The sequence below is a fragment of the Leucoraja erinacea genome, chromosome 11, assembly GCF_028641065.1.
Source record: "Leucoraja erinacea ecotype New England chromosome 11, Leri_hhj_1, whole genome shotgun sequence".
Taxonomy (NCBI): Eukaryota; Metazoa; Chordata; class Chondrichthyes; order Rajiformes; family Rajidae; genus Leucoraja; species Leucoraja erinaceus.
The window spans coordinates 45,388,667-45,400,769 of NC_073387.1; the positions used below are offsets into that span (position 1 = coordinate 45,388,667).

At 42.2% G+C, this 12,103-nt stretch overlaps 1 protein-coding gene across 1 annotated transcript in view; it reads left to right on the forward strand.

Annotated features, from left to right (window-relative positions):
• LOC129701743 (collagen alpha-1(XXIII) chain-like) overlaps positions 1-12,103 on the forward strand; it is a 134,102-nt gene that overhangs the window by 76,872 nt on the left and 45,127 nt on the right. The window contains exons 6-8 of the mRNA XM_055643145.1: positions 612-638; positions 5,834-5,860; positions 9,793-9,891. Coding sequence (XP_055499120.1) covers positions 612-638; positions 5,834-5,860; positions 9,793-9,891 — 153 coding nt within the window. The remainder of the gene's footprint in view (positions 1-611; positions 639-5,833; positions 5,861-9,792; positions 9,892-12,103) is intronic.

Genomic DNA, 12,103 nt, shown 5'->3' on the forward strand with positions numbered 1-12,103 from the left:
CTGTAGGTCCACTAAAAGTTAGAAGAATCAGGTTAAATTGTTTGTAGACAAAAAAGCTGGAGAAAATCAGCGGGTGAGGCAGCATCTATGGAGCGAAGGAATAGACGACATTTCGGGTCGAGACCCTTCTTCAGACTGATTAAATTGTTCAGTGACTTTTAAATGTTTGATTATTTTATAGTCAACCATAATCTGAGATAACTGAGAAGTTTAATTTAATAATCCTTTGTTCATTTGAAATTTATTTTACGAACAATTTTGAATTATGATAGAGATACTACCACTAATTGATCATTATATTGTTCTTATTAGGTATCACAAATATCTATGCATGCAAGTGTCTCATTTTAAATTAATCTGCATGAAATTGGTGCACAGAAAAATCTCTTCAAATTGCATTTTTTGGTGTTTTTCAAGCAATGTTCCACTGTATTTAATCCCATTGCTTGTGATACATATCTAATTTCAAAGCTGAAAAATTCCGTTCATTATTTTCAAATGCAAGAATTTACATTAGACTCCAAGTTCCTTATGTATTTAGGCATGCTGATATATTTCTGATATTTTAATAATCCAATCATCCTAAATTTTTGTTTTGGTTTGGATTCTAGGGCCCTCTTGGATTGGATGGAAAGCCAGTAGGTACCTTCTGATATATGCATTCAAAAAGCCTGCTTTTGTTTGTTATCTGTCATAGAAATAACAGACAAATAGAAACTCATTATTCGGTTTGAATAATTAGGAATCAGTGTGAAAATCACTGCAATAGATTTCTATTGTTTATTAAAATTTAACAGGTTAATATTTATCTGCTATTGATTTAGTGGTATATTTTTCATGTTATACATTATTTTCATTTGTTTCCTCATAAAATTGAGTTGTTTTTCCTTATATCTTGACTTTTAAAACTAAACAAAATCCATTATAGAAAGATCTGGTGAGGGCAACCTAAGTAAGTTCTAACCTTAAAGGGCCTGTCCCACGGCAATTTTTTTGGCGACTGCCGGCATCATTGACTGCGTAATGCAGCGTGACGCAGCGTGATGATGTATTGACGCGCGGTGTTTCCTCAAGTGTCGCAATCATTCTTTTGTCGCCGCTGGATTTTGAAATGTTCAAAATCGTTCGGCGACCCTGATACATCAGTCAATGACGCCGGCGGTTGCCAAGTGGAACAGGCCCTTTGGAGTCTAAGTTGAGTAGACTTACAGGCCCTTCGACCCACCAAGTCCACCCGACCAGTGATCCCCGCACATTAACACAAGCATACACACACTAGGGACAATTTACACTTGTACCAAGTATGCAGACCGAGCCAATTAACCTACAAACCTGTACATCTTTGGAGTGTGGGAGGAAACCAAATATCTCGGAGAAAACCAACACAGTCAAGGAGAGAGCGTACACCTGTAGTCGGGATCGAACCCAGGTCTCTGGCGCTGCAAGCGTTGTAGGGCAGCAACTCTACCGCTGCTCCACCGTGCTGGCCTAAGCTAAGTGATCCTTAAATAAAAAACTTACCACTGTAATAATCGCCTTATTTCACCTGAGCACCCTATAATGCCATTTCCAATAGAATTCCCAGGAAATTAGATCAAGCAGTTCCGTTCACTCTTCCTCGCAGCTCATTGAACATTTCCGCAGCTCTGTTCACAGGCGTGATGATGCCATCAGCCTCTCAATGCTTATCTCCGCCTTACCAAAAGAAATCGGAACTATAATGTATACTCCCAATAAAACAAGGAGCAAACCCTGTGGCTACTCTATTAGGGGACGTGAAATGAGACACTGATGTTTTGTTATCTGCATGGACTTGCCTGAATTTTCAATACTATGTGTATTGGCAGCAGAATTGCAAGGATTCACAGTGCGTAGCTGCAGTGCAGGTCTATTGAGGCTTCTGCCTGAGCAGTAAACTTGGCTTTCAATGGTGGGTTTGAAGTTATAAACTTAGGAGGATCAGTCAAAGGCGCCTAGAAAGGTTGCTACACGAACACTTTGTGTATAATACATATAGCCATGAGGTGGCAGTGATGAAAATAAAGCATGGAACAGTACAGGATGGAATCCACAATCCACAATGTCTGTGTCAAGTATGATGCCAAGACCAACTCTTATCTGCCTGCGCATAATCCATATCCATCCATTCCCTGTATATCCATGTGTCTATCCAAAAGTCTCTCAAATGCAGCTGTTGTATCTGCCTCCACTACCACCTCCAACAGCATGTTCCAGGCACTCAACACCTCCGTGTAAAAATAAATTTCCCACACATTTTCTTTGCCCTTCTCACCTTAAAACAACGTACTCTAGTATTTGGTAGACAAAAATGCTGGATAAACTCAGAAGGTGAGGCAGCATCTATGGAGCAAAGGAAATCGAAGGGCAACGTTTCGAAGGTGAGGCAGCATCTATGGAGCAAAGGAAATAGGCAACGTTTCGGGTCGAGGAAGGGTCTCGACCCGAAACGTTGCCTATTTCCTTCGCTCCATAGATGCTGCCTCACCTTCTGAGTTTGTCCAGCATTTTTGTCTACCTTCGATTTTCCAGCATCTGCAGTTCCTTTTTAAACAACGTACTCTAGTTTTTGATAACTCCATACTGGAAACGCGGTTCTGACTGTCTATCATACCATATGGTGGAGGGAGCGAATGTTAGGGGAGAGCTGGTGTCAATAAAGCCAGCTGCCTTATTATGAAAGGTGTCAGGGCATCTTGTGGTTTACTGAACCTGCATTTACACATGGAAATGCTGAGCATTCCATTGCATTCTTGACAAGTCTGGTAGGTGCGAAAAGGCTTTGAGGAGTCAGAAAGGAAGTCACATCGCAGAATAAATAGCATCTGACCTGCTCTTGCAGACACAGTATATATTTGATGAAGGTGTAGTTGTTGAACATCAGGGTGAGATGATAAGGCTATTCTTGCTGGAGATAATCATTCTCTGATATGGCACCGTTTTTTACTTGCCAAATATAAACTCACTCCTTAACATTTTGATGATGTAAGCATCACTTTTTGTGATTTTCTGCAGAGTTACAAATGAATTTGAACATTGCACAATCAGCAGTAAGCAACTCCCCCTCATACCTTACTGTAGGTGGAAAGTTATTGGTGGAATAATTGCAGATAGTTGGGCCTGTAACACTGCAGTGATATCATGGTGTTGTGTTTGAAACTCCAACAGATTCAGTTATATTCTGCTGTATACAGTCTGACTCCAACCATAGCTTTTCCATTACTTCCCATTGACTATAATTTTACTAAGGCTCCTTGATATCACACTTGTTCAAATGCTGCCATAGTCTCAAGGGCAAGACACTCAAATCTCACTTCTGTCATTGATCCATGTTTGGATCCAGACTATACTGATGTCTGGTCTCAAAAATTAACATTACTGACCTAAAGATTATTATTTAGCAATGTATTGGTGAATGAGAGTTTAATTGTTGCATTATTAAATCCCCACTTGTTACTTTGCTGATGAGAAAATGCACAGGATGGTAATTAGATGGTTGAATCTGTCCTGCTTTTAGATGAGTTTAGTTTAGTTTAGAGATACAGTGTGGAAACAGGCCGTTTGGCCCACTGGGCCGACCCTACACTAACACTATCCTACCCACACTAGGAACCATTTACACTTATACTAAGCCAGTTAGCCTGCAAACCAGCAGGTCTTTGGAGTGTGGGAGGAAACTGGAACACCCAGAGAAAACTCATGCAGGTCATGGAGAGAACGTATAAACTCTGTACAGACAGCACCCATAGTCAAGATCAAACCTGGGCCTCTGGCACTGTAAAGTAGCAACTCTACCGCTGCCCAACGTATTTGGATGAGACATATTTGGACAGTTTCCATGTTGTTAGGTAGATGTTGGCATTGTAGTTGTAACAATCTAGAGGTGTGACTAATTTTGACACACCAATCTTCCAGGCTGCAACCAGTATGTTGTCCGGACTCATTTCTCCATAATGTACTCACCCAGAAGATTGTTTAGTGGCGTGCAATAATCTTGTATTCTGTCTGAATCTAGTGATGTATAAATCCTAAGTGAGCTAAACCTCTGCAGCATTCATTACCAAGGGCTAAAATATCAATTTATCTGTAAGTAAAAGTATTTATTTAACTAAATTAATATTTTGCCCATTAAGTAACAATTGGTTGGTGCAAATGATTTACCATTATTTAGCTTGGCTGAGCAAATATGATTTTAATTACCCTTTGTGTGGGGAAAAATGCTTGGAAAATGAAGAAACTTGTGCAACATGCCACAGTGCTTGATGACAATGCACAATGGTACACAGCACTGCAATTTGAACATACAAACAAGTTTTGATTACTAATCCCATTGAAAATCAAAATGAAACTGAAGATGATGGATATCTGAAATAAAAAAAGAATATGCCGGAAACACAGCAGGTTAGACAGCATCGGCGGAAAGGGAATTTAATGAACATTTAAAGTTGAAGATCCTCGTCAGAACTGAGAAATAAAGGGGAAAAAACAAATTGCAGTGAGGGATGGATAGGAATTGGAATTTTTTGAATATTTGGTGATAGTTTGGTGAGAGGGTTGCTGCAGGGATATGTTGCTGAGATCCTCCAGTTGTATAGGTTAGTGGGGCAGTTGGAGGGTGATGAACTGATGACACAGAGGAAGATGCATAATATGTTGCAAATAGCAAAGCTATAGGACCTGCTCAGTCTGTACCAACAGAAAGACACGAATTCTCCATTTGCAATGGATCTTGCAGCAGAAATCACTAGTTCTGATATAGACAGAGAAAACAATTTACCTGAAGCTGGAGGATTCAGCATCGACTCCAGAGACTGCCAGGTGCGAAAATAGAAAGTGAGTTGCTACTTCTCATGCTTGTAGTGGGTCACATCTAGTGCAGGAGATGATAGATAGAATAGTAAGAGTGGTAGTGCGATAGAGAATAACGATGGCATGCATTAGGTAGATCAAGGTCACTCCTGCAAAGTGGTCACCCAATCTGCGCTTAGTTTCCCCAATATTGAGCCAACCATCTTGTAGCCCCTTCCAAGCCCACAAATCCTTTGTCAAGATACACTGACAGTGCCTTAAGCTGAAAGCAGTACTACTGATTGTGTTTGAGGACTGCTTTTTTGCAACCACAAACCCCTTGAGAAAAGAAAGAGCATTCCATTAGCCTATTTTATGACTTTCTGAATCGCTGTTCTAACTTTTACATGGAGATCTAAATGTTCCTGTTCCTTAATAACTACTGAATTCACATAGTTAAGAAAATATTCTAATGCATCTGCCTTGGATTCAAAATAAAGATTTCACGCTTTTACCCAAGTTCCATCTGGATTAATTTTACTGAGCCACTTGGCTAATCTTTGCCCTTTCGTGGTCTCATCTACATAAATTAATACAGCTCCTAAATTCTTGTATTCCTTCATTCTGTTATAATTTATCACTTGCGGGCGGAGCACCAAGGCAAATTCCTTACGTGAATATTTGGTCAATAAACATATTCATTCAATTTGTACGTTGGAAATCAGATCAGCCAGTCCAGATCCCTGGAGAACATTCATTAATTTACCCCAAATCTGCTTCCAGTTTCCTAACCAAATGGCAGAAACAATACTCTGCACATAACATTGATTCTGAAGATATGACATTGTCACTGGGTGATAGTAGAAAACCTGTTTTGGTGATAATGGAGATAGTGGAAAGGCCTGTTTTATTTCTCGGTTCCAATAGCCTTATCTTGTTGATGGCAAAGTGATCAAGAAAGGATGAATGAATAAGTTGTCGTTAATTAAAATATATGTTAATATTCTGTAACTATTTTATGTTCTAGGGCCTTCCTGGACCAGAAGGGGAAAAGGTAGAGAATTGTTTATTTGTAAATTTGTGATACAGCACTTATGCTTATTTTATAAAAGGCCATAGTCGAGTCTAACAGCGTGGAAACAGGCTCTTCGGCCCAACTTGCCAACACTGGCCAATATGCCTCATCTACACTAGTCCCACCTGCCTGCATTTGGCCCATATCCCTCTCAACCTGTCCTATCCATGTACCTGTCTAAGTGTTTCTTAAACTTTCCTCAACTACTTCCTCGGACAGCACGTTCCATACACCTACCAACCTTTGTGTGAAAAGGTTACCCCTCAGATTTTCAATTTGTCATTTGCCTTCTCATAATTCAGTCGCTGATCCCAGCTACCTGAACAGACCAGTGAAAACTGCCTGTAAAACAGACCAGTAAAAACTGCACTTTGGTGCTCCAAAATCTCTTGATCCAATCCATATTTAAAAAACTTGAATGCTTTTGTTCTCTGATGGTTACTTTTAATATGTTCATCATTGAAATGCGTTTTGTATGATTGTCCATCTTTATTTTAATGTATTGAAAGAAAAAATGCTATAACAGAGAGCGGATATATAGTTGATTACATTTTAATATGTTAAAAATGGGTGGTTTTTCAGAGAATATCATATTTGAACAGATAATGTCAGCTCATGTTCCTGTGCAGTACTGATGGAGTCAGGTATCATCGTTATGATAGAATGTCATTACTTAACTTATGCTCTCTTTCTGCCACGCCATTGTTATAAAGAAGACCAAGGGATTAACCATGTTGGCTTGGTCAAGGTTCATTCTTCAACATCCTTCATACTAATTTTCTGGCCATATATCACATTAGAATTTCAAGGACCTTGATGTGTATAAATTGACCCCTATGTTTTCTGCATTGCAATAGAGTTCACATTTCAATGGCCTCTAAACCTGTTTGGGTCATGGTCATACGGTGCAAAAGCAGGCTCTTCATCCCAATTCATCCAAGCCAATCAAGATGTCCCATCTAAGCGTCCCATTTGTCTGCGTTTGGCCCATATCCCTCTAAGCCTTTCCTATCTATGGGCCTGTCCAAGGGTCTTTTAAATGTTGTTATAGTACCTGCCTCAAATACCCCTTCTGGCAGCATGTTCCATATACCCAACACCTTCAGAGTGAGCCCCCTTCACATTCAATGGCAATACCATCGCCAAATTCGAGCAACAACCCGAGTGTCACCATTGATAGAAATTTAACAACCACCCTAACAACTTAACATGAATGCTGCAGTTCCAAGAGCAGGTCAAGTACTGAGTACTCTGTCGTGAGTGTCTTTCTGCCATCCACAATCATAGTACAAATGCAATGAATGCTACCAAGAACACTCCAAACTATCTAGGATGGAGCAGCCCATTCATTGACACCTCATCCACCGTCACCCACATCATCATGCTATTCCTGCAGTGTGTGCCATTGACAAAATGCATTGCAGCAACTCTCTTGTTTGTATCTTCAACAGAAATGTATACAAACTTTGAAGTATGTTTCCAATTACTGGGTCAGATCCTACAAGTCCCTATTCTTCCTTGCTGTGGGAGTCTGCTTCATCCTGAAGACTGCAATAGATGATCACCCCTTTTTAAATGGCAGATGGAAAAGGATACCAAATGCTGACCTTGCCAGTACCTCCCAGAAAACATGAATGAATGGACAAAAACAAAATATCCATTCACTCATCCGCTCATTAAATAGCTCTTTATCTTTTCAAGTAGTCCCATTTCTCTACTCTTTCCCTAATGCAATATTTTTTATCCTTAAACTATTTTTCTACTTACACCAGCTATCCCGATCACAATATATTGTTGAACAAAAGCATTCTTCATCACGCCCTGCTTTTTTGTTAGTCATCTAAAATCCTCCTGGTTTGGTTCTGTCATTGGAAAACGATTCTCCTTATCAACACTGTCAACAATGTCCATGATTTTGAACCCCTCGATCAGAATCTCCTCTTAACCATCTCTGTCCTAAGAACAAGAACCCACACTTCTCCAGTCTCTCCACGTATTTGGCATTTCTTGATATTGATTAAACTCCAGTAAATCTCATCTTTGCTCAGATATGATGCCCACAATTAAGTGTAGTTTGTGTTTTATAAAGAAGATAGACACAAAAAGCTGGAGTAACTCAGAGGGACAGGCAGCATCTCTGGAGAGAAGGAATGGGTGACGTTTTGGGTTGAGACCCTTCTTCAGACTTGCCTTGCCTTAACTTCCTTGCATTTGTACTTTTAGCCTCAAATAATACATCTAAGGACCTCATTTCCTCTTTTAACAAAATGTTCGTCTTATCCAGTCAGTTTCAAAGATTTGTCTGCATACACCCTCAGGCTTCTCTAATCTTGCAACTTTTTTCACAATATCAAACCAGCATCTACAGTTCCCTTTTCCTATATTTTACTGCTCCACGGTGAAATCGCCTGAAGGTATGCCTACAAAGAAGTTCTGCACCTCTACACAGGAATTCTGTGAGACTCTCTCACTGCTACCCTTCTCTGATTCCTGCTGCTCTCCTGTTCAGTGACCATGTTCAAACCATCTGCTTATCAACCCCCCTCGCTTCACTTGTATCCACCTATTACTTGCCACATCTGCCCTTCTTCTCTTCCAGCATTCCCCCTCCCCACGATCAGTCTGAAGAAGTGTCTTGACCCAAAACGTCACCTATCCATGTTCTCCAGGGATGTTGTCAGACCTAGCTGAGTTACTCCAGCACTTTGTGTCATTTATTTTGTAAACTGGCATGTGCAGTTCTTTGTTTCATCTTTCACCTCATGTTGCCTCTCTTTGACCAATTGATCAAAATCTAATACTTAAGAAAGAGCTGCAGATGCTGGAAGAATTGAAGGTAGACACAAATGCTGGAGAAACTCGGTAGGTGAGGCAGCATCTATGGAGAGAAGGAATCGGCGATGTTTTGGATCAAGCCCCTTCTTCAAACTGGTGTCAGGGGGGGGGGGGCAGGAAAAAGAAAGGAAGAATCAGAGACAGTAGGTTTGTGGGAGAGCTGGGAAGGGGAGGGGGAGGAGGGAGAAAGCAAGGATTATCTGAAATTGGAGAAGTCAATGTTCATACCGCTGGGGTGTAAACTACCCAAGCGAAATACGAGGTGCTGCTCCTCCAATTTGTGCTGGGCCTCACTCTGGCCATGGAGGAGGCCCAGGAGTGAAAGGTCGGATTCGGAATGGGAGGGGGAGTTGAAATGGGGAAGGGGAGTTGAAGATCTCCATCGCAGGTAACAGACTACTGACCGACATCTATTACAAACCCACTGACTCCCATGGCCATCTGGACTACACTTCTTGCCACCCTGCTCTCCGTTAGAATTCTATCCCCAACTCTCAATCCCTCCATCTACGCCGCATCTGCACCCAGGATGTGGTGTTCCAGACCAGGGCATCAGAGATGTCCTCATTCTTTAGGAAACGGGGATCCCCCTCTTCTTTTATGGATGAGGCTCTCACCAGGGTCTCCTCTATATCCCGCGGCTCCGCTCTCACTCCCCATCCCCCTACTCGTAACAAGGACAGAGTACCCCTTGTCCTCACCTTCCACCCTATCAGTTGTCGCATACAACATATAATCTTCCAACATTTTCGCCACCTTCAACGGGATCCCACCATATTTCGCTTGGGTAGTTTACACACCAGCGGTATGAACATTGACTTCTCCAATTTCAGATAGTCCTTGTTTTCTCCCACCTTCCCCTCCCCTTCCCAGTTCCCCCACAAGCCAACTGCCTCCGTCTCTTCCTTTCTTCCCCACCCACCACCCCCCCCCACACGACATCAGTCTGAAGAATGGTCTCGGCCCAAAACGTTGCCAATTCCTTCTCTCCATAGATGCTGCCTCACACGCTGACTTTCTCCAAAATGTAATACTTGTTTGATGCTTGCTCTATACTTCTTTGCTTCATTGTGTAGGGTGATCAAGGTTCCTCTGGACTCGCAGGTCCTCCAGGTCCAATAGGTCCTCCAGGAATCTCAGGAAATGAGGGGCCACATGGATTTCCAGGAACTCCAGTAAGGAAATGTATTACCTGTTGAAAGCAAATATAAAGAATTAATTGCATTTACGTGGTTTAATTTTCTTACTTGTCAGATTTCAATTTGCATGGTTAGCAAATAACAACAATTGGGGGTGATAGGCCTCACTGGAGATGGTGACACAAGCAAATGATAATTTATTGGTTACTATTTGACATCCATCCAATTTTATAGTTAGGCTACATTTTAGATAGATCCCTGGTTCATTTGTGCCACTGTGGTAGACCAATATTTCACATGAATCCACAATCATTAAAGAATGACTTTAGGAGGAATTGTTATAGAAGGTGCTTTGAATTCACATTATATAGGAAAGAATGTTTAGCTTGTAACTTATATAGAGATACAGCATGGACACAGGCCCTTCGGCTCACCGAGTCTACGCCAAACATCTATCATCCGTTCACAATTTGCATCCACTTCCTACACTCTAGGGATAATTGGAATGTGGAAGGAAACCTGAACACCCGGAGGAAACCCACACACTGACAGGGAGAACGTGCAAACTCTGCGCAGACAGCAACCGTTGTCAGGATCGAACTGGCGGTGTGAGGCAGCAGCTCTACCACTGTGCCGCCGTGTGATTTTGCAGTAAACAGTTTTGACCAGCAAACCTGGGGATGCGGTGAGGTTGGGGGCTGGGGATGGATGGTAATGCCTTAATAGATGGTTGCAGCATAAGTGCATTATCTCAGGAAGGCACTATGCGGACACTTGCAGGGACCTGCTTCTATCATCATTCACTCACTGCTCATCAATAAAAATGATTCTAATTCTGTTGGTGAATACTCTGGCTAACTTGCAGGAACTTATGCAGAGAAGAAAGGAGAAAGGAAGAGGAGGAGCCCGAGGGCTGAGGGAGAGCTGAGAAGGGGAGGAGACAGCAAGGGCTACCGGAAATTGGAGGTCAATGTTTATGCCGCTAGGGTGCAAACTGCCCAAGCGGAATATGAGGTGCTGCTCCTGCAATTTTCGGTGGTGCTCACTCTGGGCATGGAGGAGGCCCAGGACAGAAAGGTCGGATTTGGAATGGGATGGGGTGTTGAAGTGCTGAGCCACCGGGAGATCAGGTTGGTTAACGCGGACCGAGCGGAGGTGTTCGACGAAATGATTGCCAAGCCTACGCTTGGTCTCACCAATGTCGATCAGCTGTCATCTAGAGCAGCGGATGCAATAGATGAGGTTGGAGGAGATGCAGGTGAACCTCTGTCGGACCTGGAACGACTGCTTGGGTCCTTGAATGGAGTCGAGGGGGGAGGTAAAGCGACAAATTGTCCTCAGTATGTGTAGGATAGTGTTGATGCGGGGCTCGCTGGTCAACGCAGACTGGGTGGACTGAAGGGCCTGTTTTCATGCTGTATCTTTAAACTAAACAAAATTAACTTATTCATGAATACACTCAAGCCGTGCACATTATACAGATATACCCAGTACACATTTGTGCTGGATCTGCTGCCTTGTGAGTGGGCTGGCTGCTGCTCAGTGTTAAGTCTATCTCTGCAAATGTTCTTTCATTCAAAATAAGCTTGCAACAATGGCAATAAACAGATAGTGAAGGCCAAAAGATGTGAAAGATGCGATGTGGAAACTGCAGAGTTTCCTGGAAGATCAGAAGATAGACAGGGTTTGAAGAAGGATCTTGACCCAAAACATCATCCATTCCTTCTCTCCAGAGATGCTGCCTGTCCCGCTGAGTTACTCCAGCTTTTTGTGTCTATCTTCGGTTTAAACCAGCATCTGCAGTTCCTTCCCACACACTCCTGGAAAATCAGAACTGATTTGCTGGCCTACTAAAACCCCTGTCTCACGGTGCGAGTCGACCCAAGTGTGACCCCGAGTTTAAAACAAATTAAACTAGTGGTAATCACGTACAATTAACGTAGCGGGAACGTCGGAATTCGTGGACGCAACTTAGCGACTTGTAGCGCTAACGGCAGGTACCCGGGAAACTTGTTAACTCTTGAAAAACTTTCGACATGATGAAAGATTTCCACGAGTCAAATTTACTCTTGAAGTTAAAATTTGAAACATTTAAACTCGTTGTAAGAACGTAGTAGCCCTTGAGTTTACCATAGTGACTCGTGAGTAACTCGTGGGTTTGACCCGAGTGCCAGAAGTGAAACGTCAGATCTTAATGGAACATTTTCAGTGAAGGAGCAAAAAGCACTCGCAGGGGATCTGAGAAACA